At 36.2% G+C, this 27,145-nt stretch overlaps 1 protein-coding gene across 1 annotated transcript; it reads left to right on the top strand.

Annotated features, from left to right (window-relative positions):
* The first annotated feature begins 11,459 nt into the window (after positions 1 to 11,459).
* LOC128128863 (uncharacterized) lies at positions 11,460 to 14,433 on the top strand. The gene is made up of 5 exons (XM_052767628.1): positions 11,460 to 12,110; positions 12,514 to 13,773; positions 13,882 to 13,923; positions 14,024 to 14,100; positions 14,200 to 14,433. Exons 1-5 carry the CDS (start codon positions 11,460 to 11,462, stop codon positions 14,297 to 14,299), a joined length of 2,130 nt encoding a protein of 709 aa, XP_052623588.1. The 3' UTR covers positions 14,300 to 14,433.
* Positions 14,434 to 27,145: the final 12,712 nt, after the last annotated feature.

Raw genomic sequence — 27,145 nt, 5'->3', positions numbered from 1 at the left:
ATTGTTGTTGAATCAACAATGATTTGGTGCACTGGTAAAGCAAATTTGATTGGAAGATCTACTTCCCAAACTTCCATCGACAATGACAATGGAAACATTGGAAGTACAGAAAAGATTTCTCTTTCTAAGGGAAACGGAAAGGCTAAGTCTGAGATTTTTCCATGTACCATTCCGAATGAGTCTGTTTGCTTCTACTGCCAAGAAAAGGGGCACTGGTTGCGAAGCTGCCGTATCTACCTGAAGGACCACAAGGATGGTAAAGTCAAAATGTTTGACTCTGCTTCAGGTAAGTCCACTATCTGACTCCATTAAGTTCCTATTTGGAGATTCTTAATACATGATGTAATGTAATTACATTTTGATGTTTTGTAGGATCGAAGAAAAGAAAGGAAGCTTAAAGGAAGAGTAAGTTGATTCTGATTGCGAAGAGATGGATTTTGATCGCATGGTTGGATGATTAGATTTTTAAGCTGCTATTTAAGAGTTATGATAGATTGCTTAGGAATAGATAACAACATAGTTTTCATTTGTAATTGCATTTTAAGGAAAAGTTTTTCCGCAATTTTATAAATAAAACAAAAAATTTTGATTTTATCTTATTTTAAGTTTCCTTGCAATGGCATTTGTGAAAATTGTTGTTTATATGTTTCCATTGATAGCAATATTGGAAAATGGATTTGATTCTTTCGTTTGTAGTAGGATCAAGATTTACCAAACAAGAAAAGATTCTCATCACCCAAGTTTCAGTTGGATAGAAACTTGAAATCATGCAACTTGTATTGTGTGATGAATGAGAACCTTCGTCTTTGGGAAGTTAAGACTAATTCCTTGTTTACATGTATATGTGAGTCAAGTGAAGGACTAGGGGATTGGGTACACTTAGTTGTGAACTGGTCAGGTACACCACAAAGAACGATAAGACTATTCATTATGATTTACTAAAAATTTTAGTAAATATGGTTATACTTACAAGATTAAGTGTAATTCTGAATCATTGAAAAAGTTTCAATGTATAGCAAAACGAATAAGAAGAATCAAATTAGGCAGAAAGATAAAAGTTTCTCCAATATGAAAAGAAGGGAGAGTGCTTGAGTATCGTGTTTTATGATCATCTTAGTGATTATGGAACCATATCACAATTGATCCTCTGAGTGCACTTGTATGGCTAAGAAGAGGAATTGGGAATTGTTGAAATGGTTAAATCAAAAGGTGAATGATACTTCGTTCCAAAATCAAGTCTTAGAGTCATACTACAAGATTGTAACATGAGTGACATAATCTTAAGAAAGGTTTATAACACTTATCAAATGTAGAGTAAAATGTTTCTTACTCTTGTACATTTAGAATTGGTAGTTGTGATGTCTTTAAGACAAATACCAACTGTGTGAAGTGCTATTCTTGATAAGAATCCATGCTAACTCTTGAATATTTATTTGTCACGGAATGGTTCTTGAAAAGAGAATCTTATATGTCAAGAGGTCAGTGGGAGTCTTAAAGATCTTGAAAGTTTCAAGAACTAATCAAGAATAAACCTATTATTAATCACTAGCACACGACTTAAGGTTTGTAACCTATCGTGTTGACGTATTCTTGTTTCTATGCCCATTACAATTAAGTTGACTACGCATGTGAGTTCTATGAGTTCTCAATTGTTTGCATAACAACTTGGAAGCAATGGTACGCCCTTGTGATGCCAGGTGACATGAAATTAAGATTAAACAAGTTTAGTCCATATGATTTTGGACTTGTCACTAACCTTGTCTTGTGATTATGGTTATGAAAAATTCACATGGATAGGAACACATACACCATTAATCTAAGTGTCATAAGGTTTCTCCCCAATCCATGAAAATGATTGTGAGGAAACACTTTCACTAAGTAGATTTTAAGGAGATAGCATTTGTGATATTTCCATTCTCAAATTCGATTATGATTACGACATCCCTCTTTATAGTTCGAATTGTGAGAAATGGCAAAAGGTCTAAACATTTCAGATTTATTACTGTAAGTTTTGAAATTGGTTAGACACACATGTGGGCTATCTAAGGAAAGGTGTATGAATTTGAGAAGCCTAGATAAAGTCTTATCAAAGCATCTTGTATTAGAAATCTGAACTTTGGTAAGAAAGTCAACAAGTATTGATTTCTAGAAGTCCAACTTATTTCTAGGTACATGTCAAAGCTAGTGGGAGCATAAGTATTATGCTATTAAAGAAATAATTATTATGCTAGTGGGAGCATAATCATTATGGTAAGTGTTGCAAGTTAGCAATGTTAATTATAGAAAACAAAAGTTTCAGTTCGCAAAGTTGCAGAGTTTGAAAAGTTGTTTTGCTATAATTAAAGGAGAGGAACTCATACTTCATTTCAAATCTAAAAGCTTAGATTGAGATTTTAATCAAATTTAGTCAATGATATATATATATATATATATATATATATATATATATATATATATATATATATATATATATATATATATACCATGTTGGAATGCTTCAACATTGGAAATTCTATATATGGAAATATTATAGCAAAAGAATGGTCAAGTATCATGTCTTTATGTAAGACATTATGAATCGTATCCAATATACTTCGGGTATAGGATCGATTGCATATGCTATAATATTCATGTGTTCTAATTTTCTAAATTCCTAGGGCATTAAGAGGGAAAAGGAAATAGAATCGGATATTACAAAAGTTATTAAACAACTGTCAACGACAATCTAAGGCTCGTTGAGGATTGGTTGCTTGGAACAGTTGGAAGTATAGTAATGGATGGACCATATTGATATTATTATGAATAGACAGGATTTTGTTTATAATGGGTTGTCATATGGCATATATGGAAATGTTTCCATAATGGGAGATGGATATTAAGAATCTATTTATGCAAGAAGGATGTTCAAAGGAATGTACATTGAAATTGAGACTTCGCTTCCATGGAATTGTTTTGTAACAATCCGCAAAGGAATACTTTGTAATATCGCTGGCAAAGTCTTTATGACTTTAGTACCATGACATTACAAAAGGTTATATTGCATGATAGTTTAGAATCTAACACATTCTAATAGTGGTAAGAATTTGACATTCTTACACTTGTGATAAAGATTTGGAGTTGTGAAATGAGTTTCATTGAAGATGTATTCATTTGATCTATTTCACAAAGAAAGGACCATAGGTAAACATAGTGTGCATGCTTGGAGCATGGGATAACTATTGTTTTAATTCAAGTATTAAGTTGATTAATCGAAACATTATACAATGAATAATGTGTAATCAATATGGTGATTAAATAAAAGGTGTTTTATTTATATTCAAAAGTTTTGAGACCATATTGGATTCGATTATTCTTGTGTTTCACTTTGCATGTTTTGACTTCCCGAATAACTAGGTTATTCAAACTATCCACAGCTTATCATACTTTGGAAGTAGGTATTCAAGCGAGACTGTCATGAATGGGTCTGTAGAATGTTTAAAGGTGTTTAGACATAGCACAAGTTTGTTGCAGTATTCATGGTACTCCTGTAAAAAGATTTGAGTATATGAATCAACCCACGCTCATTTGAATCACTTCATGGATTTTATCACGAGTGATTGAGACGATAATATCTTATATTCTTCAAACCAAGACATGTAAGTTGTAGTTTACAATTCGGTTGCACATTAACATATGTAAACACACTAGTAACTTGGTGTTATAAACTATATTGTTGTGTGTGATTTGATGAGTAACTAGAGCAAGCATTTGAGTCGTATTTTATCCGTTCCTTTTACCCAATGTGGGATAAAAGTGATATATGTGGGCCCCTCAATGATTTAGTGATGACAACCCTAAGCGCTTGGCCAAGCCTGAACTGATTTGATTTGTTCAGTTAGTCGGCCGTCTTAAATCGGATATCAGGAAATAACACATGAACAAATAGAATGATTATATTCCATGTCTCAGTTCATACGATATCTAGAATGGAGGAATATACGATCCCTTACCTTATAGATGCGTTACTAATAAGATCAGAGTTCGACAACGGTCTTTTGAGAGCTACGATTGCCAATCGGGTTTGGAAGTCGTACTTGCGGTTATAGTTATTAGACTTATCCAAGTGGGAGGCTGTTGGATTATGTGTCTAAGCCCATAACTATAATTGGTATGTACTTGACCCGATATAGCATGGTCCAGTTGGGTTGTAACACTCTGGAACAATTCGATAGGATGGATATTTGAGAAAGAGGTTAATGTTCTTTATTAATATGTTACAAGTATAATATATTAATTGAGAAATCATATTATTTAATTAGTATTGATCAAGAATTAATTTAGTGATCAAAAGAGACTTATTAAATTAATGGGAACTGATTATGTAAATCAGTGATACATATGGTTTGGGCTATTCATCCATGATGGACTAAGCTCATGTAAAAGTCCATGAAATATTAGTCCATATGAATTATGGATCATAAGCCTAAGTGTAAGAATTAGGGTTTGCTTATGACTCTTAGAATTCTAAACTATATATGTATTCCTCTAAAGCCAAAATCGTGCACTATGTGTTCCTAGAAGCTCTAAACGATTTTGTGTCTCCAAACCTCTCTCTCAAGTTCCTCCACTTGTTCTTGGTTTGTTATAAGACATTTGAGGCATCATACTTGAGATGCTAGGGTCTTGAAAGATCAATTCCTACAAGATACAACTAAGAGGTATTCTTTTAACTTACTTTTATGTTTTCAGTTACCAATATTGTATGCTAGTTGTAGGTTTCTAGCTTTGGAAATTTTTGTTTCATGTTTAACTAGAGAAAACTTAGATCCAAAGCTATTAGTGTTGTATGTGCACCATAGGAGTGTTATTGTACTCAAAACCCAATAGTTGTGGCATATGGTTTTCTTCAAAAACCATGTCTTTGACTATTTTCAGTTACCAACTGATCCATTCTGGAAAACGGGTGTTACCACTCTTTCCCACTTAAGTTATATTTCGTCCTTGAAATCCGTACTTACAACATACTATTAAAACACCTTTCGAACTTTTTGTGGGTTTTTCAAATCCACTCCCTACTTATACTAAACAATGCCACTCTAAATGCCCGAAATTGCGACTATAAACAAATGGACCACCATAACTAGGAGTATGAGCGAAACCCGACCGAAAACTCTCAAAGGTCAAAATCATGTCTGTTGCAGGACTGGAATAATGCTCTATACGGATAGTAAAATCAAGAAAAACTATAATGACCTTCTGATATACTTTTTATGGAATTGAAACTTATCAAGTTATAGGCAATAGTTGATAGCCCCTTGGTACTATTGGATTAGGCGTCTAAGCCCGTAATTATAATTGGTATATACTTGAATTGATCATAGTAGCATAGTCCCTTTGGGTTGCCTTCACTCTAGCAACTTGATAGGATGACTTTTGGAGAGAAGTTGAATTTATTACTTGGAATAATAAATTGATTTAAATGATTTATTAATATTTTATGAAAATAATATATTAATTAGAAATCATGTTGTTTAATTAATATTTAATCAGAAATTAATTTGGAAGTAATTTTAGGATTAAAGGAATTAATTAAAAGTATATGGGGGTTGTTTTGCAATTTATTGATAGTTGTGAAATTAGGATAATGGACTCCATGGAAGGAGTGGATGGAAATTATAGGGAGGCCCTATAAGTTTTCATCCAAGGCCTTATGAATGGGAGTGCATGGGCTGCTTAGGCCTTAAGCTGGAAATTAGGGCTTCCTCCAGCAAACCCTAGCTTTGGCTCTAAGCAACCAACATGTATATAAATACCCCAACCCCTTGGAATTTTGGATACATGCTTCTTAACCCTAGTAGAGCTGAAATTCTATTGCTAGCTCCTCCTCTCTCCTCTCATCCTCTTGCATAGAGTGTTTGTAAGCCATTAGAGGTCTCAGATTTGAGGCGCTTGCTCTCAAGAGTTCAAGATCTTCAAGGTTTCATTTTTATTACTACATAACAATAAAGATATGCATCTAAACCCTAGTTTAATATAGATTTCAAAATTTTTATTAGCTTCATAAGGTTTCTCTTTTGTATTCAAGTTTGCAAGTTCAACTAGTGAAAACCTAGATCAAAAGCATTAGGGTTGCATGAACACATAGGATCTGATGTTATGCTCAAACCCCATCAGTGGAATCAGAGCCTATGATTAGTTTTCTGTTGAATATGATGCAATTGCAAATTGTCCAAAGGAGAAGGGAACAAAATCGTCATTCTGTTCATCGAACTCGACGATTTCATCTTGGAACTCGACGAGTACATTGCCTAGACTCGATGAGTTCCACTGTCAGATCCCAGATTTTTGGTTTTGATAAATCTTTCGTGTGTTGATTAGGATAATTACCTTAAATTTGTTTTAATAGTTTAAAATTGGATAATTTAATGAGTTATCATATATCCTTATCATGAATTCATGATTGGGTTGATTTTTAGATAAAGATAAAATTAAATTGTTAATTTAATTATTAAAAATTTAACCTAGTATTTTTCAAAGGTTTTAAAAATACATCCTTGGTTCCGAAACTTAAAAAATTAAATTGATATTTTAATTTTGGAAATTTTAAATTTAAGAACCTTAGTATTTTAAATGTTAAAATACAACCTTATATATATATATATATATATATATATATATATATATATATATATATATATATAAAAGAAAAATTCAGTCTTACCATTAGTAGGCCTCATTCACGAAGCCGATCTATAAGGGGGTATAAGAAAACTACCGATAAAATGACGGTTGAATGGGTGTCCACTCTCAACCACCGCTTCTTGATTGGTGGTGGGTCATTAGCCGAACGGGTTTGATAGGACACTAAACACATTAATAAGTATAATGAAATCAATAAAGTAACTAAATGTTTTCATATAATTCCAAATCTTAGTTACTTTAGGAAAATATGATTTTGATGCTAATCCATAATTTTGCACATTACACTTTATAAAAATCGTTAGTGGAGCGTGTGTGGTTAACCGACACACTAATATAGACTAATAAAGGGTGGCAATGGGTAGACTGTAAAGTATCATTGATTAATCGAGTGTGTGTGGTTAACAGGCACATTTATTAGGTGATAAATGACATCGAGAGTACCAAGTTAATTTGCATGGTTATTCGCACATTGTTTGTCATCCTCGATATCTCAGTCACTAATGGAAAGGGCATAATCGAGATTAAACATTCCATTGAATTGTTCAATGAATCTAAAAGATCTAGGAATTTCATTTAAAACCTAATTCGTTTAAATTTCGTTTTTCGTGGTGAAAATTTTAAATTGTCATTTACCTACCTTTAACTAATTTGCAATTAGATTACGACATTCCTCTTCTGAACTGTGAATTATTTAGTTGGATCTTAGCCTTAATATCTCATTTGGGTGTTATATTGAGGATTTCCTTATCTAATAAAAACTTGTCTTTCTTCTTTTGTATATGTCAACTTACAACAACGCTTTTGGCTCCTCCAACAACAACTCCAACGACTTCTCGCTCTTGAGCATCTGCTAAAAAAGTCACCTTTTATGGATCCAATTATAATGATTGGATTCGCAACATCAAGATGACTTTGAGATTCGAGGAAAAGGAATATGCTCTTGAAAAACAGTTGAACGAGATCGATGAAACTAAAGCTACTCCTGAAGAAATTGTTGAGTATATGAGACATTCCAACGATGCGATCAAAGTGTCGTGCATCATGGTTGCCACTATGAATCCTGAGCTTCAGAGGTTCTATGAGGACTATTGGTCATATGAGATAAACAAGGACTTTATGGAAAAGTACCATCAATGATCTCATCAAGAGAGGCATGAAATTGTGAAGCCCCTCATAACCAGGAAGATGAAGGACGGAGAGTCTGCCACGAGCCACTTGCAATGCATGCAACGATATGTGGATCGTCTCTTGAAGCTCAATGTGAACTTTGATGAGGAATTGGTTATTAACATAGTCTTACACTCATTACCTAGCTGTTATGATCAATTTGTTATGACTTATCATCTGAACAAGGAGGAAGTCACATTAAGTCAACTCCAAAGCTTGTTGAGAATGCTGAGAGTGGAAAGAAGGGAAAGCGTATTTCCTCCACTCCTCATGCTACTGTTGCTTCTCCCATCTTGGCCATTGGGCAAGGTAAGGGGAAGAAGAGGAAATCTCCCTCAAAACAGAACTGGAAAAGAAAGTCTTAAGTCAGGTCGTCAAGCAATGGCCCTAAAGGAAAATCTAGTTCTGAAGCTCCCCCTTCCTATGACCCTAAGGAGGCTACTTGCTTTTACTGCCATGACAAGGGGCATTAGAAGAGAAGTTGCCCCAAGTACTTGCAAGACATAAATGATGGCAAGGTTAAGCCAACCTCGGCATGTATTTACACTATTCTATCTAAAAACTCATCACATTCGAATTCTTGGGTCCTTGATACAGGATGTGGTTTTCACATTTGTTCTGACTTGCAAGGGTTAAGAAGTGAGGATGTGGAGCATGGGAACATAAACTTGATTATGGGAAATATGAGATCGTTGTCTGTTACCAAGATTAGGATTTACTCTTTAGTGCTTAGTAGTGGGTTAAGTTTAGATTTGAACATTTGTTTCTACTCGTCATAAATGACGAGGAATATTATTTATTTTCATGGTTTATAAAGACAAGGTTTTAGATATTCTTTTGATTATGAGAATGGTTCTATTTCTGCTTATTATAATGGTGTATTTTATTTTGAAGCATTACCTTGAGATGACGTGTATGAAACTATGATGGTTGTAGACAATTTAGGAAATAGTGTGTTGCAAATTGATTCATCAGATGGTTTAGACAAATCATGCTTGTGGCATTGTCGTCTTGGACATGTCAACAAGAAGCGCATTGCCCAACTCTAAAAGTATGGAGTGTTGGAATCATTTTACTTACATTTAGATGATACATGCGAGTCTTGTTTGCTTGTAAATATGACAAAATCACCTTTCACTAGTTCTTGTGAAAGAGGTGAAGGATTGTTGGATCTCATACACACAGATGTGTGCGGGCCCTTCAGATGCACCAGAAGGATGCAAATCGATTTTATGTGACTTTTACTGATAATTATATCTGATATGGCTATATCTATTTAATCAAGCATAAGTCAGAAACCTTTGAAAAGTACAAAGAATTCAAAATTTAAGTCGAGAATCAATTGGTCAGGAAAATCAAGATGCTCAGATCTGATAGTGGTGGTGAGTATATTATTATCGAGTTCCATGACTACATCAAGGAATATGGAATTGTTTCACAATTGACACCTACTAGGACACCATAACTTAATGGTGTGGCTGGGAGGCGTAATCAAACCTTGTTGGACATGGTTCGTTCCATGATGATTCAAGCTTTGCTTCCAATATCATTCTAGGGGTATGCCTTGGAGATTGTCGGCCATATATTCTTAATCTAGTCCCAATAAAGAAGGTTGCCAAAACACTTCATGAGATTTGGACAGGGAAGTTTCTCTCGTTGTCACATATCAAGGTTTGGGATTGTGAAGCTTTCGTTAGATGAGAGACTCACGACAAGCTTGAACTCCGAAGTGAGCGATGTATTTTCATCGCCTATCCACATAAGTCCTTTGGATACTTGTTCTACAAACCTACTGAAAATGTGGTCTTCGTAGCATGAAGGGGAGTCTTTTGCGATAGAGAGCTCATATGCAAAGAGGACAGTGGGAGTACAATTGATCTTGAAGAAATTCAAGAGTCAAGCGATGAAGGAACCTCTAACACTAGCACTCAACCTGAGGAAGAAATTCTTGTTGAACCAATTGATGAGTCATTACCTCTTAGACGTTCCACTCAAGTTAGAATGGCACAAGAGTTTTATTGTTTCCATATTACTACAGATGGTTATACATTTATCAGTGATAGTACACTGGTAAATTTGGATGAGCCTTCTAACTACAAGGAAGCCATGGTGGGCCCTGAGTTTGCCAAATGGAAGGAGGCAATGGATAGCGAGATCTGGTCCATGTATGACAACCAAGTTTGGAATTTGGTTGATAATGTACCAGGTCGTAAGATAGTTGGGTACAAATGGATCTTCAAGAAAAAGACCGACATGGATAGAAAGGTGCACACCTTTAAGGCTTGACTGGTTGCGAAGGGCTTTACTTAAACCCCAGGGGTTGACTATGATGAGACCTTCTCACCAGTGGCTAAGATTAAATCTATTTGGGTTATGTTAGCGATAATTGCATTTCATGATTATGAAATTTGGCAGATGGATGTCAAAAACGCTTTCCTTAACGGAAAATTAGCTGGGGATGTTTACGTGAGTCAGTTAGAGGGTTTTGTAGACGCTAAATACCACAATAGTGTGTAAGCTTGAGAAATCAATCTATGGACTGAAAGCAAGATTTTCGCAAATGGAATCTTTGCTTTGATGAGAAGGTCAAAGAGCTTGGCTTCTCTAGGAGTGAAGATGAATCTTGTGTATATGTCAAAGCTAGTGGGAGTATAGTCACCTTCCTGGTATTCTATGTTGATGACATACAACTTATAGGAAACGACGTTCCAACTTTGCAGGAGGTTAAATCCTGGCTTCGAAAGTGTTTCGCTATGAAGGATCTAGGAGAGGCTTCTTATATTCTGGGAATATGGATTTTGAGAAATAGGAGTAGAAGACTGATTGGACTTAGTCAAAGCACGTATTTAGATAAGATGCTAAAGCGTTTTAGCATGGAAAATTCAAAGAAGGGAGAGTTACCTATCTCGAGTAATACTAAGTTGAGTAAGACTCAGAGTCCGAGTAACAATGTAGAGATAGCAAAAATGCGTCAAGTTCCATATGCTTCCGTTGTTGGATCGATCATGTACGCTATGAAATGCACTCACCCTAACATGGCTTTTGCTTTGAGCATGGTTAGTCGATATCAGGGAAATCCGGGTAAAGCTCATTGGATAGCGGTTAAGAACATCCTTAAGTATCTGCAAAGGACAAAGGATTGGGTCCTTGTGCTTGGTGGCAGTGATGACTTAAGAGTTACTGGCACTACAAGAAAAAAGGCCTTTTACGACGCGCAAAATACGATGCTCATTGATCTATGTTACGCAAAGGAGAGTGACATTAGAAAAATGTCATCTCATCAAAAAATTTAAGGATAGAAGACACGCATTATTGCGCGCCCTTAAATTAGTGTCTAAAAAAACACGGAGGGCACCTATAATAAAATGCGCGTCGTCTAAGGATGTCGCTTTATATTTTTTAATGGAACGCGCGTTCCATCCTTTAATAGTGGGGGAAAGGGGGAAATGAAATTCTGAAAAAATTAAAAACCCCGCCATGCTCTCCTCTACCTTCTTTCAATCGTTCTTCTCTCTCTCTCTCTCTCTCTCAATCAAATACCAAAAATCGACTATTGTTGGAACTAGGGTTCCGGTTCTTAGTGAAATCGAAGGTTTTTTGGTCACTAGGCCATGAAATTGATCAACAGTTCACATTCACAAGATGATCTTCCGCCACCGCCATTGGTTCTCCACCGCCTCCGCCCTAGGACTCTATCTCCTCTATCAGGCACTTCTCGCTTTGCATTATCCGCGACTGTAATATCCGCTGCCGCAATTCTTGCTGCATCATCCGTTATCATATTTGATGACAGCGAAATTAAGGAAGAACAAGCGAAGAAGAAACGTTTGCTTGATGATTTCGAACACGCGATTGACCGGTCGAAGGAGTCGTTTAAGAGAGTTGTGAATACGATGAAGCATACCGGCGTTGCGGCGTCGGTTCTATGGAAATCTCTTCGTTCGGTTTTGTCTTCGGCTAACCATGAAGTTTGGTCAGGGTTTGAGGTTAGGGTTGCGGCGTTATTGGCGGATATTGTGGCGGCAAATGAGAGCCGGAGGGCTGCGATTGTTGGTGCTGGCGGTGGTGTGGTGTTGGATTGGTTATTAGAGTCGGTGGCATTGTCCGGAGGGGGAAATTATGGGACTCAGGCCGAGTCGGCTAGGGCTTTAGCGTACTTGATTGCTGACCCTAATGTGTCGGAGGCGGTTCTTGGGAGGCCTCATGCCATTCCCAATCTTCTCAGGTTCATATTCTTTGCTCAACCTCATCAATCCAAAAAGGTATAATTCTGTCATCATTGGACAACACCATATTCTCTTTTGCTGTTTCTTGTGTTAGTAAATGCAAGAGTAATGGTGTGCCCCAAAAAGTAGCTTATAGTTATATTCTTAATTGTTGATTTAGTAATCCTGTTAGTGGCCTTAAATCCTTAATGTTGAATGAGCTCCAACCGGACTCAGTGAGTTCTCCTTTAATTGGTGTATCAGAATAAGTAGTACTTGATTTTGTAGTTTAAGCAACAATTATTAGATGTGCTATTTGTCCACCCTACTAAAGCTACATGCATAAATAACATAATCATAGCTTGTTTGGGAAGTTAGGATTTTGATTAATTTTCTAATGTATATAAGTTTATCCAGAATAACTTTTTATCATATTGATATAGCATTTTCATGAAAGCAGCACCCAAGGCGAAGTTCATTTAACATTTCTGACCCTTCAAAAGGCAGAAGCATGCTTGTTGCAGCAATCATGGATATTGTCACTTCCAATTGTGACAATGTGGACAAAATCAAACTTAAGCCCATGCTATCAGGAACTGCAGCAATGAGAGATATTGCAGCTGCACTTGAAGTTATTGAAGAAGGTGGCATGCACATGGATGAGCCACCTGGCAGCAGCCAGGATGATGATGATGGAACTGGATTAAAGGGCATTGGAATGGAAGTTCTTGGAGGCACTTCAATTGTAGGTCTTTCTACAAGCAATCGATCAATGGAGTTAGATGAATCTAAAGCCACTCACAACTCATCATCTTTCAACAAATTAAACAACACTTCTTCTGTAAACACAACTGTTATCCCTGGACTATGGGATGATTTGCATTCACAACATGTTGCTGTTCCTTTTGCTGCATGGGCTTTAGCAAATTGGGCAATGGCATCAGATGTAAATAGATCCCATATGCAAGAACTCGACTTCAATGGACATGCTGTCATGTCTGCATTGATTGCTCCTGAAAGATCCGTGAAATTTCACGGGAGTTTAGTAGCTCAGTTGTTGTTAAAAGACGAAAATCTCCCCATGAATGATTTTGTTTCTGATTGGAGTTCTACCCTTCTTACAACCGTTTCTCAAGCAAGCAAAGCCGATGATATCTCTTTAACTCGTGTGGCTTTATCTGCATTTTTACTATCTCTCGAGAGGTGCCCTGGTGCTCAAAGGGTAGTTATGGAAAAAGGTCTTCATTTAATGAGGGAGACTGCTAAAAGGACTATGAATCATAAGTCTGTTCAAGAATCATTAGCAAAAGGGTTGTATCATTGTTACTTTTTTTTTTCTTTTTTGTTTATGGTAATTTACGGAAATACCCTTCTCTTGCAGACACAAATCGATCAGGCAAATGTACTTTCTGGTACCCAAAGTGTGAACCAATTAGCTAGTGCTGTGGTCAACTTAGTAGTCAATGGTGATTCATTTGCTTTGGAAGATTTTCTTACCCTTGAACCATTTATTAACACATACAAAAATCTAAAGAAAGGAAATATCCCTAAAGTGAATGCTTTAGATTCTGCACTTGCAACTTTAAAGGGTATCAAAGCAATGACAGAAATCTGCAGTGATGATTTATTTTCTCAAAAGAAAATAATTGATTATGGCATAATTCCTCTGTTACGCCGCTTTTTATTAAGTGATGATTATGAGAAGTTATCAGCAATTGAAGCATATGATGCACAAGGTTTGTGATTATATAAAATTATAAATTGTTTTTGTATAAAAACATGATTGTAAATTGTAAATGAAGTTTGAGTTATATCTTTTGTTTTGCAGACGAGTCTTACACAATGGTCTGGATCAAGCTTGCCTCTTCAGGTTTGTGGTGTGTTATTAGAAATATATTTAAAAAATAAATGAGATTTGGAGATGTTTGGTTATTGGAAATGTAAATAAATTGGAATGTGAAATTTTGTAGGAAGTTAGCTCGATGCTGTTGGAAAAGCTTATTGCAGCACGTATTGGAGATCGACCTGTTGTATTTGTAACTCATAGGTTGAAATATTTAATTAAGAATGAAAGAGAAAAAACAGAAGAATTTCTCTTTTAGCCATTTTGGTATTCTTGTTAATATATTATTATATTGTATTGCAGCATGGGGGGATTGGTTGTGAAACAGATGCTACATCAAGCAAGTGCAGAAAACAGAGGCAATCTTGTCAAAAACAGTGTTGGTGTGGTATGTTTGATTTAATAACTTATCACTACTTCCAATTAATATTTATTATTATTTATTATTATTTAAAGTTACAGGACATGAGTATCGGCACATCATGGAACAATTAGGTTAGTTGTTGTTTTTCCTCTTGGTGATCCATCAATGAAGTGGCCAACATCATGTAATAACATTTTAGGGGAAGATGTATGTATATGTTTTTTTTAATGAATAATGTAATCATATGTATGAATATAAAATACAGTTTGTTATTTGTATGACAAAAAATTTTATGTAATGGATAGTATTTTTTATATATGGTATTTTATTTTCTTGTTATGAGACATTAAATGCAAATTTAATTTAAAAATTAATAAATATATAAATATATTTTTTTTAGAACATTTAAAATTATGATACGCAAAAATGTGTGTCATCTTCATTTATGACATGGCCTTTCTTGACAGGGGCTTTCTTGATACGCATTGCGTGTCATTAACACGCGCATCGTAAGGTCACGACACGCGAATGCGTGTCGTCATCCTTTATGACAGGGCCTTCCTTGATACGCATTGCGTGTCGTAACCGCGCGTCGTAAATGCGTGTCGTAAATGCGCGTCGTAAATGCGCGTCGTCTCTAGACGACGCGCAAATGCGCGTCATCTATCTTTATGACATGGCCTTCCTTGACACGCATTTGCGCGTCGTCTGAGCCATTTACGACGCGCAATGAGCGTCGTAAAAGGCCTTTTTTCTTGTAGTGTGGGTATAGTGATGCCAACTTTCAGATACAAAGAGACAACTTATGTTCTTAGTTAGGCTGGGTGTTTACCCTTAATGGAATAGAGTAACTTGGAAAAGTTCCAAGAAAGAGACCGTAGCTAATTCAGCATGTGAATAAGAGTATATAGCTTCGAGCGAAGCGTCAAAGGAGGCTATATGGTTGAAGAAATTCATTGGAGACCTTCGAGTTGTGCCAACCATTAAGGAGCCGATGGAGATTTTCTATGATAATGAAGGAGTGGTTGCCTTAACTAAGGAACCAAGAGATCATGGAAGATCTAGGCATATCGATAGAAAATATCATTTTATCAGGCATTGATTAGAAGAAGGACACCTCATCGTTAAGAGGGTATCATCAGGGGAGAATCCTGCCGATCCCCTCACAAAGGGTCTAAGTAGGATTAAGCACGTTCAGCATGCCAGGAGCATTGGTCTGAAGGATGATATTAGTTTTAGTGATTAGATAGATACTCAGAAACTTGTAACATGTAAATGTAATTGGCAATTTGATGATTGAATAATAAGGATTTATTTATGAGTATTGTTTGCTATCTTTTGTCAATTGTTTATCATTGTGTTTCACTTCTGCATGTTTTACTTCCTGAATAATTAGATTGTTCAAAATATCCATAGCCGATCATACTTTGGAAGTAAGTAGTGAATTAAGACTGTCATGAATTGGATTGTGGATTGTCTAAGTATTTAGACAAGGCAATGGTTTGCTGCAACATTCATGAGTACTTTTAAAATGCTGATTTGAGTATTGGATTAATCCACACTCAGAGAATTACTTCATCAAATTTATCACTTGTAATTCCGAGACGATAATATCGTATAATCTTTAAACCACGATATATGAGTTGTTGTTTACGAGTTGGTTATGCATTGATAATGCTTAAATGCATCAGTAACTTGGTGTTATAAAATGTATTGTTGTGCATGATTCTATGAGTAAATAGTACAAGCATATGAGTCAAAGTTTATCTGTTCCTTTTTCCATAATGGGGAAAAGCGATATCTTGGGCCCCTCGATGATTTGGTGTTGACATATGTATAGGGACCGATCAGAACTGAATTGATGTGTTCAATTATGTTCTCTGTTATTACAAATCAGAAATCAGGAAACAAATTGATGTTAACATTAAGCATTTCTAGCCCCTCGATGATTTGGTGTTAACATTAGGCATTTCTAGCCACCAACTTCTTTAACAACGAGTGCGATACTTCTATTGATCGCTTTGATTTCAACCGTTTGGTTTAAGTCGGACGCTATATCAAACTTGGTTCTCTGAACCACACAACATATTCATCGTAGTCGGACTCGATTCGATATGACCACTAGGGTCGGAATATCAACAATCTTCTTAGTCATTACCGAAATGATGGTAACAACACACTTGAATAAAACGAAATCAATTACTAGCTTCTTGGTAACCTTGTGACTTTCCCTGATCCAAGTGTGAGTCCTGTGCTTCCGGTAGTATAGGCCTCTACTACCATTCACACCTACTCATACTCGTCTCAAGTATTGTCTCACAGTTCTCCAAGTTATTATCACAAAAACAATTTTAACACAAATGTGTCCAAACAATCATATAATTTTCCCTAGACTCTACTAGGACTTCTTCCACGTGTATCTTTAATTCTGCTTCAACTCGGTTGGTGATGGAAATGTCAGACGATGGGATAACTTCATGGATTATACCAAAAATCTTTCTTTCTACTAATCGAACATGTACTTCTCCCGTACTAGACATATTATTTATTAGACGCATTCTAAAGGCAAGATATCACTCTTACGATATCTTCCGATAGGTATCATTCACTATCGTAAGCCTTCTCATTTCCTCATTTACTCAATTCACTACCAGTCTTCACCATGATGTTCTGCACACCAGAGCATTCGTTTGGTGTATCGAGACGAGAATAAAGATAAAGGAAGATTTAGACGCATATCCCTCCTTATTACCTCGAAAAATTATATGCCAGTTCTAATATCGTAATTAAACGTTTAGAAATCTGAACACATAAAATTTCCAGATCCGGTCAGCAACAGACCATAGATCCGATCAAACGATAGCATAAAGCTTCCCAAATCATTTAGCACATAAAAGCGTTTTAGGCATCTTTCCTAATTAAGCTAGTGCTTGTGTCTATTCAGGTGTACTTCCTAAAATATATTAGACACACTCCTCACGATCATCGCTTAGCATTCTAAGTTTAAGTCTAGAAATAAATCCATATTCCTAGTTCGCTTAAACTAATGCTCTGATACCAACTGTGACATCCCCAAAATCACGGCCAGAAAAGACCGATTTTGTTTATGCTTTATAAAAATCAGAGTACTTCATTTTATAAAAAGGTTGCGGAATTTGTTCCCAGAAAAACATGGTAAATACGTTATTAAAACATTTTCGAAGAAACGTATTTATTTCATTTTAAAATGTTTGGGATGTCATCGTTAATACCGAAACATAAGCATAAACAGAACTTACAATTATTTACACTAGTGATCTACATCTCTTTTAAATCTCTCAGTGTAATGTCACTTCACTTCGTCACCTGTGATATACATAAACTGAGTGGGTCAGGTTGGGAAACCTGGTGAGTACATAGGTTTTCAACCCACAATAATATAATTATTATGTTCAATCAAACAATCAACCCAATTACTCATCCCCATTATCTTCTTTACTCTTTAAGGATTTAACCTAAGAGTCATCTATCCTGCACTCGTTTATTCCGAAGTCCCTTACTTCCAGGGTTATGGGACTGGCACTAAATCCATAGCTGCCAATGTTCGTTCATAAAGCACTAATTCCATAGCTGCTATAGTCTATTCATCGGGTACTAAATCCATAGCTACCAGTCTTTATCTAATAGGTACTAAGTCCATAGCTACCAATGTTCAACAGGTACTAAGTCCATAGCTACCAATTCCTACAGGTACTAAATCCTTAGCTACCAACGTCTAACTAATAGGTACTAAGTCCATAGCTACCAATTCCCAACATGTACTAAATCCATAGCTACCAACGTCTAAAAGGTACTAAGTCCATAGCTACCGGTGTTTGTCCCATAGGCACTAAGTCTATAGCTGCCAATGTATACTCACGTCATCTTCTATCTCTCATCATTCATCTACCCATCTCATACCCAACATTTTCGTATATATAAGATACGTATACAGTTTAAATCATTTAAAACATGTATAAATCATTCATCCAGCATAGACAACAAGTATTCAAACAATATGCACACATAGCACGTAATTTATATTAAAATACTTCATATCTATGTGTAAGATGAAAGTAACTATGCACTCACCTGAAAGGTGGTGAGTCGGCACTCGGACAGCACTTCGTTACTCTTAAAACAATTATCCCTTGACGAAACCTAGTATCATTACCACTAGAGTTTAGTCTAACGCTTGACGAGACTAATTTAATAGTCTAGCTATTATTACTATTATATAAGCGTTAAATAACACTCAATATAACTCATAATAATAGCCCAAATAATTATTTTAAGGTCCTAACAATGTTACTATAATTAAATAAAATCTATATTAAATATACTATAGGCGTAGCTCACTTACAACGGGTTTTTATTAAAAACCGGGCTTCGCTGGAGCAGCGTTTCCGAGCCGAAAGCTTTTCTTCTCGGAGCCGTCGGGCACTCCGGGGCTTTCTTCTCGTGATAGGGAGGTTCCCTAGACTTGGGAGGGGTTTAGGGAGGTTAGAGAGAAGTTAGAGAGAGAAAGAAAGGCTTATTCACCCTTGTATTTATAGGAAGTGTATAGTAAAGTAGTCTCCAAGCTTCGTCCGTAACTTTTGCATACGAGCTCCGTTTTTGTCTGTCTTTTTACTGTTGAGTTCCTATTAATGAGATCTTCAACTTTCATTTAGACCTCGTTGGCTAATTCTCATTCTATCTCGGATTTACAAAACTGTATCAAATTCGCCGCGCTCGAAAAGTAGGGACTAAGCTTCGTCCATAACTTTTGCATACGAGCTCCATTTTTGTCTGTCTTTTTACCGTTGAGTTCCTATTAATGAGATCTTCAACTTTCATTTAGACCTCGTTGGCTAATTCTCATTCTATCTCGGATTTACAAAACTGTATCGAATTCGCCGCGCTCGAAAAGTAGGGACTAAGCTTCGTCCATAACTTTCGCATACGAGCTCTATTATCGACGTTCTTTATATCCACGTGTTGGTATTTATGAGTACTATAACTTTCATTTAGATCCCGTCGGCTAAAAATCGACCGATCTAAAAATTCAGATTTCGGGCTGTGCACTGCTATGCTAAATCTTAGAAAAATCATAACTTCCTCATACGAAGTCAGATTTGGGCGTTCTTTTTATCGATTTTCTTAGTTTAACATATTCTACGACTTTCTTTTAGATCGCTAAGGCTAAATCTCGCTCTATCGTAAATTCACTATTTACGCTTCCCGGTATCGTGCCGGTTCCGTCGCGAAACTTCAACGGGTCATAACTTCTTCGTTATAACTCGGATTTCGGCGTTCTTTATATGTAAAAAAATCTTGTAACATACTCTACATCTTGGTTAAGATTATTTATTCTAAATAATCTTTTGTCAAAAAGTCGTTTTCGACCCCTATTGCCTCTAATTTGACTAGCCCGGATTTGCGGGCGTTACATAGTTATTAGACTTATCCAAGTGGTAGACTGTTGGATTAGGTGTCTAAGCCCATAACTATAATTGATATATACTTGAATTGATAGTAACATAGTCCTTTTGGGTTGCCTTCACTCTAGCAACTTGAGAGTATGACTTTTGGAGAGAGAAGTTAAACTTATTATTTGGAATAATAAATTAATATAAACAATTTATTAATATGTTATGAAAATAATATATTAATTAGAAATCATGTTGTTTAATTAATATTTAATCAGAAATTAATTTTGGGATTAAATGAATTAATTTAAAGTATAGGGGGATGTTTTGCAATTTATTGATAGTTGAGAAAATTAGGATAATGGAGTCCATGGAAGGAGTTGATGAAAATTATAGGGAGGCTCTATAAGTTTTCGTCCAAGGCCTTATGAATGGGAGTGTATGGGCTGCTTAGGCCTTAAGCTGGAAATTAGGGTTTCCTCCAACAAACCCTAGCTTTGGCTCTAAGCAACCAACAGGTATATAAAGACCTCAACCGCTTGGAATTTCAGATACATGCTTCCTAACCCTAGTAGTGCTGAAATTATGATGCTATCTGCTCTTCTCTTCTATCATCCTCTTGCATAAAGTGTTTGTAAGCCATTAGAGGTGTCAGATTTGAGGCACTTGCTCTCAAGAGTTCAACATCTTCAAGGTTTCATTGTTATTACTACATAACAATAAAGGTATGCATCTAAACCCTAGTTTAATATAGATTTGAAAATTTTTATTAGCTTCATAGGGTTTCTCTTTTGTATTCAAGTTTGCAAGTTCAACTAGTGAAAACCTAGATCCAAAGCATTAGGGTTGCATACACACATAGGATTCGATGTTATGCTCAAAACCCATCAAGTACGTGATAGTAAAATCAAGAAAAAAGTGTAAAAATGGTCCCTATGGTATCTATTTTTTCTGAGTTTTAGTCTAAACCCTAACTTTTTTGGATTAGTGGTCATTTTGACCATGTTTGCTTATGATTTTGGTCCCTCAAAAAACCAGAAAGACTAAAATGCCATTTTGATATACTTTTTATGTTTTTTCTATTTTCTTTAAAATTTTATTAATTAAAAAAAAGCAATGTGGGCCCCACCCCACCCTTTAACCATTACCCTTTACATATTCCCTCTCTCTCTTTCTCTCTCTCTCTCTCCCCTCTATGTATGTGTGTGTATGTTCTATGTACCACATATCCCACTTCTTCCCATCTTCAATCGACGGAGATCCTCCAACACCATCCTAATCCTGCCACCACTAGTATCATCGGTTGTAACATGTTGCATTCACCGGAGCACCACCTCCTACCTCCCTTTAAACCTTCTCCAGTGAGCTGTTAACCTCACCTTATATTCTACACCCCCACCGTTCCCTCTCTCACATCTACCAAAATAATCGATTTTCAACTTACATAAGAAAAAACAAACATCGAGGAACATGATATGAAAGGGAATAAAGAAAAAAGAAGACCTACAATCAGGTAACTTTGGGGGGGGGGGAGGGGGGAGGAGGGGGTTTACAAATTATTCTAGAAGGTCTTTGGCTAATATTACTTTTAGGAAGGGGATACGTATGCTCTTTAATACTGATATCGTTTGGAACAATATATATTAGTTTTCTTCAATTTTAGTATGGGTTGTGTTTCAATTTGAGTTGGCGGTGATGGTGGTAAATGGTGAAAACGGAAGGGAGTGATAGATGGTTGGATATATAATGGTGGGGAATTATAGAGTGGTTATTGGCGTTGGTTTATGATTAAGTGGAAGCAATCAATGGTGGTTTCTGTCCGACCTAATTGACGGAGGGTTAAGTGCCCTTTTTCAATGAATTTTATTTTGAGGTTATTTTCTAGCAATGGCTTCATTTGAATCGACGAAGAGTTCTATTTTTGCTTCTGAGTTGTAATCTACGAAAAGGGAGATGTAAGTGTTTTCAAAAGGGAATATGAAGAAGGGTGCATGATGGTGACGACATAGAATACTAACAATGATGGTGAGAAAAGATACCGGTTACAATCAATGACAGTGACGATGTTAGGAGGAGGATGGTGCTGGAGGATCTCTACGATTGAAGAGAGGAAGAAAATGGATGTTGTAACACCTAGACATTAGGTATATATCCTTTTATGTTAAAAGTATGAATTTGTTGCAAAAGTGGTCCTTACGCTGTGCGTACTTGGGGGTGTACGCATGGCATAATTCATTAAAAGGAACGTAGGTTTTCATGAGTATGTTGGGTAAGGAGAAGGCTTGATCGTGCACAAATATCGAGGATGTAGTCTTTCCATAATGATTGTAATAGTATAAATTGTGGCGTTTCTAATGCATGTTTGGTTCATTTTTAGTATGGTGTACACGAGAGATTTTGGATCAGGATTTGGTTGCCCAGAGAGGTCAGGTTTGACGGATGATGACATTCGCGAGTTGATCGCCACTGAGGTGGCCGAGGCAGTTCAGGGTGCTATCCACCGGAGGTCTTTGGGCCTATCAAAACCAAAATTATTGAGCTTTGTGACATGCGATACGCTGCTGTGATTGAGGTTGTTGCTGCTGCTGCACGTACCGCAACCATTGTTGCTGTGGGAATTTAGCGGAGAGGGTCATTCCAATACTAAGACTTCGACAATATGAAGCCGTCGGAGTTCGAAAAGATCAAGGAACAGATTGTGGCTTTAAGGTGGATTTATGACGTAGAGGGATGCTTCTTGACTTGTTGTTTTTTGGAGGATCAAAAGGTTAAGTGCGCCCTGAACCTTCTTCATCTAGGTGTGAAGGACTAGTGGAGGCTGGTGACTGGTTCTTATACTCCTGAGTAGAAGTCTAATCTTACATTGGAGTAGTTTTCGGGTATGTTTCACATTGAGTATGTTTCCATGGTAGAGAGGGAGAGGTTGGCTTAGGAGTATCTCACATTGCGACAGACGACGTAGTCGGTGGCGAATATCACCAGGATGTTTACCGAGAGACCTCTTCTCTGCTTGGAGTATTCTACTTCGGAGCATGCCCAGATGTCGCGATACTTGAGCATGCTCAGGACTGGGATTCAGGAGTTTGTGTCTGTGACATCCCCATTTTCATGGCCAAAAAAGACCGATTTTGTTTATGCTTGTTTGAAAATCAGAGTAACATTTTACATAAAAGTGTTGCAGAATTTGTTCCCAAAATAAAAATATGATAAAGATTTATCAAAGCATTTCCGTAGAAATATATTTCATTAAAAAGACTCGGGATGTCATGTTCGATACAGGTCAAAAGCATAAACAATACAATATAAGCCTTACTACATTATTTCATATCTACAGGTTATATCCGTAATCCCTAATCCAACAAAACATCACATCTATGCTCGAGCGCCACTACCTGTAATACATGAAACTGAGTGGGTCAGGCTTGGGAGCCTGGTGAGCACATAGGGTTTTCAACCCACAATAAATAAATTTATTAATTTCATCAACCAACGATAACCCGATTACCCGTTCCAGTTATCCTCACATTACATCCCTAAACACCTATCATAAGGGACCTAGACTAAGGATCATCATCGGGATGGACACTACTACCAAGGAGGTTCCTCAACAATAAATGTCCTAAAGGCAACCATGAGGGGGATTGAGTACACCGGTGAACACATCTTTCATAAACACCTACAAGTTGCAAGCCTGCTAGCGTTCCACTGGACTGTCTAGAAGAGCCTGTGGTCGTCATCCATACTCTGCTAGATGACAGAATCAACAACAACAACATCGAGGCCTCTCATCATTTTATCACACATCATCTTAGTACATCTACCCATGTTTTACCCCAACGTTTTTGTAGATATAAAATACTTATACAGTTTAAATCATTTAAAACATGTATAAAATCATTCATCCAGCATAGACAACAAGTATTCAGATAATATGCACACTTAGCATGTAATTTATATATAATACTACATCCGTCCCAAATTGATAGTCCACTTTTGACTTTTGCAGTCTTTTTTCTTCAACTTTGACCTTAAATATTTTATTTTTGATAGAAAATACTTGATGCAAAATATATTAATGGATTGTATTTTATATGTTTTTTCATTTTTATAAGTTTTATCAAGTAATATATAACACAAATAAAAATATTTAAGGCCAAAGTTGAAGACAAAAGACTTCAAAAGTCAAAAGTGGACTATCAATTTGGGACGGAGGGAGTACTTCATATCTATGTGTAAGATGAAAGTAAATATGCACTCACCTGAGAAGGTGGTGACTCGACACTCGGACAACACTTCGTTACTCTTAACCCAATTTTCCTCGGAAAAAACCTAGTATCATTACCACTAAAGTTTAGTCTAATATTCACCAAGACTAATTAATAGTCTAGATATTATTACTATTATATAAGCGTTAGACCATACTTATATAACCCATAATAATAGCCAAATTACTTATTATAAGTTCTTAATAACGTTACTATAATTAAATAAAAGCTATATTAAAAATAGTGTAGGCGTAGCTCACTTACAACGAGTTTTATAGAAAACCGAACTTTTCTTGGAGCAGTGTTTCCGAACCAAAAGACCCTTTTTCTTAGGACTCCGGGAGCCTGGGGGCTTCCTTTGGGTGCTAGGGGGTTTAGCTAGGCTTAGGAGGGGGTTAGGGGGTTAGAAAGAGAGTTTAGAGAGAAAAAGAAGTGGGGAAAGGTGTGGGAAATGGAGGAACCCGACACCTCTATTTATAGGCTGAATTCCTAATGGACTCGCTGAGTCGATTCACTGACTCGTCGAGTCGGTGCCACTTGTCAGCTTTCTGGTGGCCACACGTGTGTGGCATGTATTGTCCTACGTCACCCCTTTTGCAGCAGCACCCTGCCGACTTCTCAACCCCACAAATTTCGCATACAAGCTTCGTTTTTGATGTTATTTTTTTCCACGCGTAGGTAAAAGCAAGATCTATAACTTTCATTTAGACTCCGTCGGCTAATTCTTGACCGATCTTAAATTTAACAGTAGGAGGAGATTAGACTGATAAATGACTGCGAAAAATTCGTAACTCCTTCTTACAGACTCAGTTTTCATCTGTCTTTTTACCGTTGAGTTCCTATTAATGAGATATTCAAATCTCATATAGACCGCATAGGCCAAAAACCGCTCGATCTAGAATTCGAGTTTCAGGTCGTGCACTGCTATGCCAAATCTTAGAATATTCATAACTTCCTCATACAAAGTCAGATTTGCATGTTCTTTTTTTTGTATGTTCTCGGTTTAACGTATACTACAATATTTTTTTAGATCACTAAGGCTAAAAAGTCCTCTATCGTAAATTCACTATTTACGTCTTCCTGGTGCCGTGCCGGTTCCATCGCGAAACTTCGACGGGTCATAACTTCTTCGTTATAACTCGGATTTCGGTGTTCTTTATATCCACGAAATCCTTGTTTCGACCGGTACAAATTTATGTAAAGATATCGGGCTTATATCACAGTTTAATTTTGATGCTTATTTTTATTCTCTGTTAATTATACCTTTATAATTTAGTATAATACACATAAATTCACATAATTCACATAATACTCAAATAATTCATCTTTATTACTTCAAAAAGAGTTACAATAGTTGACCTAGATTATTACATCATCTACCAATGCTTAGTCCCGATACACGGGCGTTATAGTGTCTTACGCGGTCGATTTGATCCCTGTGCCTATAGGGATATATGCGTGATAGTAAGGATGGACTGGTTGAGTAGATAGATAATTCTTAGATGTATTCATTAATAGTCCAAATATATCTTAAAATTAATTTGATGTTCTTAATTTGCATGATCATTGTGGTTAAAGTTCATAAATTGACATATGATAGATAATTCTTAAATCTATTCATTTATAGTCTAAATATATCATAAAATCAATTTGGTGCTCCTAATTGACCCCTTACTTGCTCTATTATACTACTATGCGACTAGGTACACTTCCTATTGTGTTTTAACTGATAAAATTGGTTGGGGTTATAAATTTAAAGCTTTTAAGTGATATAAATAAAACACCTCATGAACATAAGTAGAGTGTTTATATCTTCTAGAAATTGAGTAATACATCATAGATTTGTTGAAGAATAAGCCGCCCAATCACCATTACAAAAGCAAGCCTCAAAGCCTCCTCAAACTCCAACTTCCTCCTTTTAGATGAACACCAAACCCTATAGGGTTTCTCTCATACTCTCACACTCACTCTAAAAGATGGTGGCTACAAATGGAATAATTTTCCCAAATTTTAGGGTTAGCTAGCAATATGTACTCCACATGCTACAAATTAGACCCTCCAAGTGTGTGAAAATCCCCATGACCCATATACATGGAGATGAATTGTTTTCATACACATTTGATCCTTATAACTTGACTATAACTAAAATAAAATGATGATATAACGGGAACATAGTGAAAGAAGGTTCGAAGTATGTTTAACTCATCAAATTATAAGGTTCGAACTTACAATATACTCTTGAGTAATTCTTGATGTAGAAAGGAGTGGTGTCTCTCTAGAATAAGCAAATACGCTAAGTTAAGGTTCAAAACAAAAATCAGCTTGATCGATGAATGGTTTATTTGATGCTAGTGATACAACCTAAGTGGAGGATTGTTGGAAATATAGTATTTCTCATTACCATCTAATCTCACATAGGTGGATGAAAATTTTATGGGTGTGTTTATAAGTTTAAACTTAACCCTGCAAAGGCTGAGACTCGAGTACTCGATAGCGTTCATGTCCGCAGGTCGCGCCCACACACAACTTCGGTGAATTTAGCCTACGAAATCCAAGATTCGTGCCCTCGTGCCCGCGAGTAGGAGTTATGGTAAAACCATAAACACAAGCTTGTAAGCCTATCATACATTCAAACTTATAATCTCACTTGAGTTTGGTCTTTCTACCAATGTGAGAATCATTCCCACATCCACTTCACTTGCTAACTTTTATTCTCAAATACCTAACTTTGAGTATTGATATTATACATATATTCCATTTTGGACATACGGTCTATCGTTTCGAAGTACTCACGGAGTAGAACACAATCCCACTTAAAGTTAATTATATATACAACATATGTATATATTTATATATGTCCAAAGTTGATAAAAATATAAATATTTATACTAAAATTTCCAACAAAAAAAACTATTACTTAGGTTTGCACCTTTGAACATCCACAAAAATTTCCTACATTTTTGTCGGAAAATTAACGGTCAATTAAGTTTCCATTAAAGTATTGGGTATGGACAACAGTGTTATGAAGCCAACTATTGCCACCTCACATTTCAAAATGTTATAACAAGAAGTGGGGTGGTGTTTCCATGCTGTAACATGGTGTTAAGAGGACAGAGAAAAAAAATTTGATTGGTGGATGAAGGAATAGCCAATCAAAGTAAGTGTTTAATCTCGTTTTCGTTACAACTAGA

This window comes from Lactuca sativa, chromosome 9, assembly GCF_002870075.4.
Source record: "Lactuca sativa cultivar Salinas chromosome 9, Lsat_Salinas_v11, whole genome shotgun sequence".
NCBI lineage: Eukaryota > Viridiplantae > Streptophyta > Magnoliopsida > Asterales > Asteraceae > Lactuca > Lactuca sativa.
The sequence above is the reverse complement of the archived record's forward strand: the minus strand, read 5'-3'. Positions and strand labels throughout refer to the sequence as shown.

Coding starts and splice junctions, on each gene's coding strand:
- LOC128128863 (XM_052767628.1), top strand. CDS start 11,460: ATGAAATTGATCAACAGTTCACATTCACAAGATGATCTTCCGCCACCG. Junction 13,774..13,881: donor AGAAGTTATCAGCAATTGAA/GCATATGATGCA, acceptor TTTGTTTTGCAG/ACGAGTCTTACACAATGGTC. Junction 13,924..14,023: donor GATCAAGCTTGCCTCTTCAG/GTTTGTGGTGTG, acceptor GAAATTTTGTAG/GAAGTTAGCTCGATGCTGTT.